The following is a 1,654-nucleotide window of genomic DNA, read 5'->3' as shown; positions in this document are numbered from 1 at the left end:
TGGTTCCCTGTAGGCGGGAGGTGCAGGACTACGTCCCCCCGCAGCTCTTCCGCCTGCTGAAGGCCCAATCCTGGCTCCACATGGTGACACAGCACATGGAGCAAGCCCAGGCGCTCAGTGCCCACCAGGCCAGAGCACAGTTCCTGGGTGAGTGGGGAAGGGACATCCACGGGGAGGAGATGCTAATGAGGATGCAGTGCTGATGGAGATTGAATGTTGCTGGGGATTCAATGCTGATTGTGTCCTCCTGACGAGGACCCAGTGTGGCTGGGGATGTGATGCTAAGGAAGATGAGCTGCTGCTGGTTGGCTTCTCCATGGAGCAGCTGGGACAGGCAGACCTGCCCCCCCCTCCTGGGCCAGCAGGACATTGCATATGGGAGACAGGACCGTGGTGGCAGGGCAGGGTCAGCTGTTCTCCAGCTCCACACTCAGCCACCCACTTCTGAGCCCCTTGGCTGCTCCAGGCTCCAATCCTGCTCCTGATCCAGTGTCTGAAGTGGTGCAAGACCCTAGGAGCTGACCCAGCTCCTGCCAGGCTGACTGGGACCCTCAGTTGAGCCCCTATGGGTGTGAGTCCCCTATGGGCCCTGGGCAGGAGGGGGTGGCAATGGGTGCTGAGCCCCTGTCCTCCACCTGCAGGGCTGCTCAGTGCCTGCCCCATGTTTGGCTCGTCCTTCTTCTACATCCAGAGCTGCAGCAACAACGCCATCGTCTCGCCCTGCATTCTGGCTGTCAACCAGAATGGCCTCAACTTCCTCAGCAAGGAGACCCACGTAGGTGGGAGGGCTGCGAGGGTCCCACGGGCACAACTGGGACACTGTGAGATGTGACAGCAGGTGGGGGGTGACATCCCTCTTCCACAGGGTACAAAGTGCTTGGGTTTGTCCAAGTCTGCGGGCCAATCATGGGATCATGGAATCCCAGACTGGTTTGGGTTGGAAAAGACCTTCAAGATCATCTAGTTCCAACCCCCCTGCATGGGCAGGGACACCTCCCACCAGCCCAGGCTGCTCCAAGCCCCATCCAACCTGCCCTTCAACACTGCCAGGGATGGGGCAGCCACAGCTTCTCTGGGCACCCTGGGCCAGGCTCTCACCACCCTCACAGGAATAAGTTTCTAATACCCAATCTGTATTTCCCAATTTTCAGCTTAAAACCATTTCCCCCTCATCCTATCACTCCATGCCCTTGCCAAAAGTCCCTGGAAGGTGCTCTAAGGTCCCCCTGGAGCCTTCTCTTCTCCAGGCTGAACAGCCCCAGTTCTCTCAGCTCCAACCCACCCTCCCTGCTCCCCTGCCCACACCCCACTCTGGTCCTTGGTCCCCCTCGGCGAGGTCCCCAGGTCACCCCCCGCCTGTCCCTCCCACCCCGTCCCCAGGAGCCCATCGCCAAGTTCTCGCTGAAGGAGATCCAGTCAACGCGGACGCAGCGCCCGGCTCCCGGCTCCAGCTCCCCCTACGTGGAGATCACGCTGGGCGACCTCCTGTCGCAGGGCATCACTCAGCTGCAGCTGGAGCAGGTAGGGGACACTGCGTGGGGGGGTGTCCCCGCGGTGGTGGCACCGTCCCCCCACACAGCCTGTGTGTGTCCCCCCACTCCCCGGGTAGGGCCTGGAGCTGTGCCGCGTGGTGGCCGCGCACATGGAGAGGCTG

At 61.8% G+C, this 1,654-nt stretch overlaps 1 protein-coding gene across 1 annotated transcript in view; it reads left to right on the top strand.

The window, feature by feature from the left end:
- MYO15A (myosin XVA) overlaps positions 1-1,654 on the top strand; it is a 45,211-nt gene that overhangs the window by 28,171 nt on the left and 15,386 nt on the right. The window contains 3 exon segments of the mRNA XM_010003587.1: positions 642-775; positions 1,381-1,521; positions 1,610-1,650. Coding sequence (XP_010001889.1) covers positions 642-775; positions 1,381-1,521; positions 1,610-1,650 — 316 coding nt within the window.

This window comes from Chaetura pelagica, unplaced genomic scaffold, assembly GCF_000747805.2.
Source record: "Chaetura pelagica isolate M959 unplaced genomic scaffold, ChaPel_1.0 scaffold408, whole genome shotgun sequence".
Taxonomy (NCBI): Eukaryota; Metazoa; Chordata; class Aves; order Apodiformes; family Apodidae; genus Chaetura; species Chaetura pelagica.
Note: the sequence above shows the minus strand (reverse complement) of the source record. Positions and strands in the feature narration are given on the sequence as shown.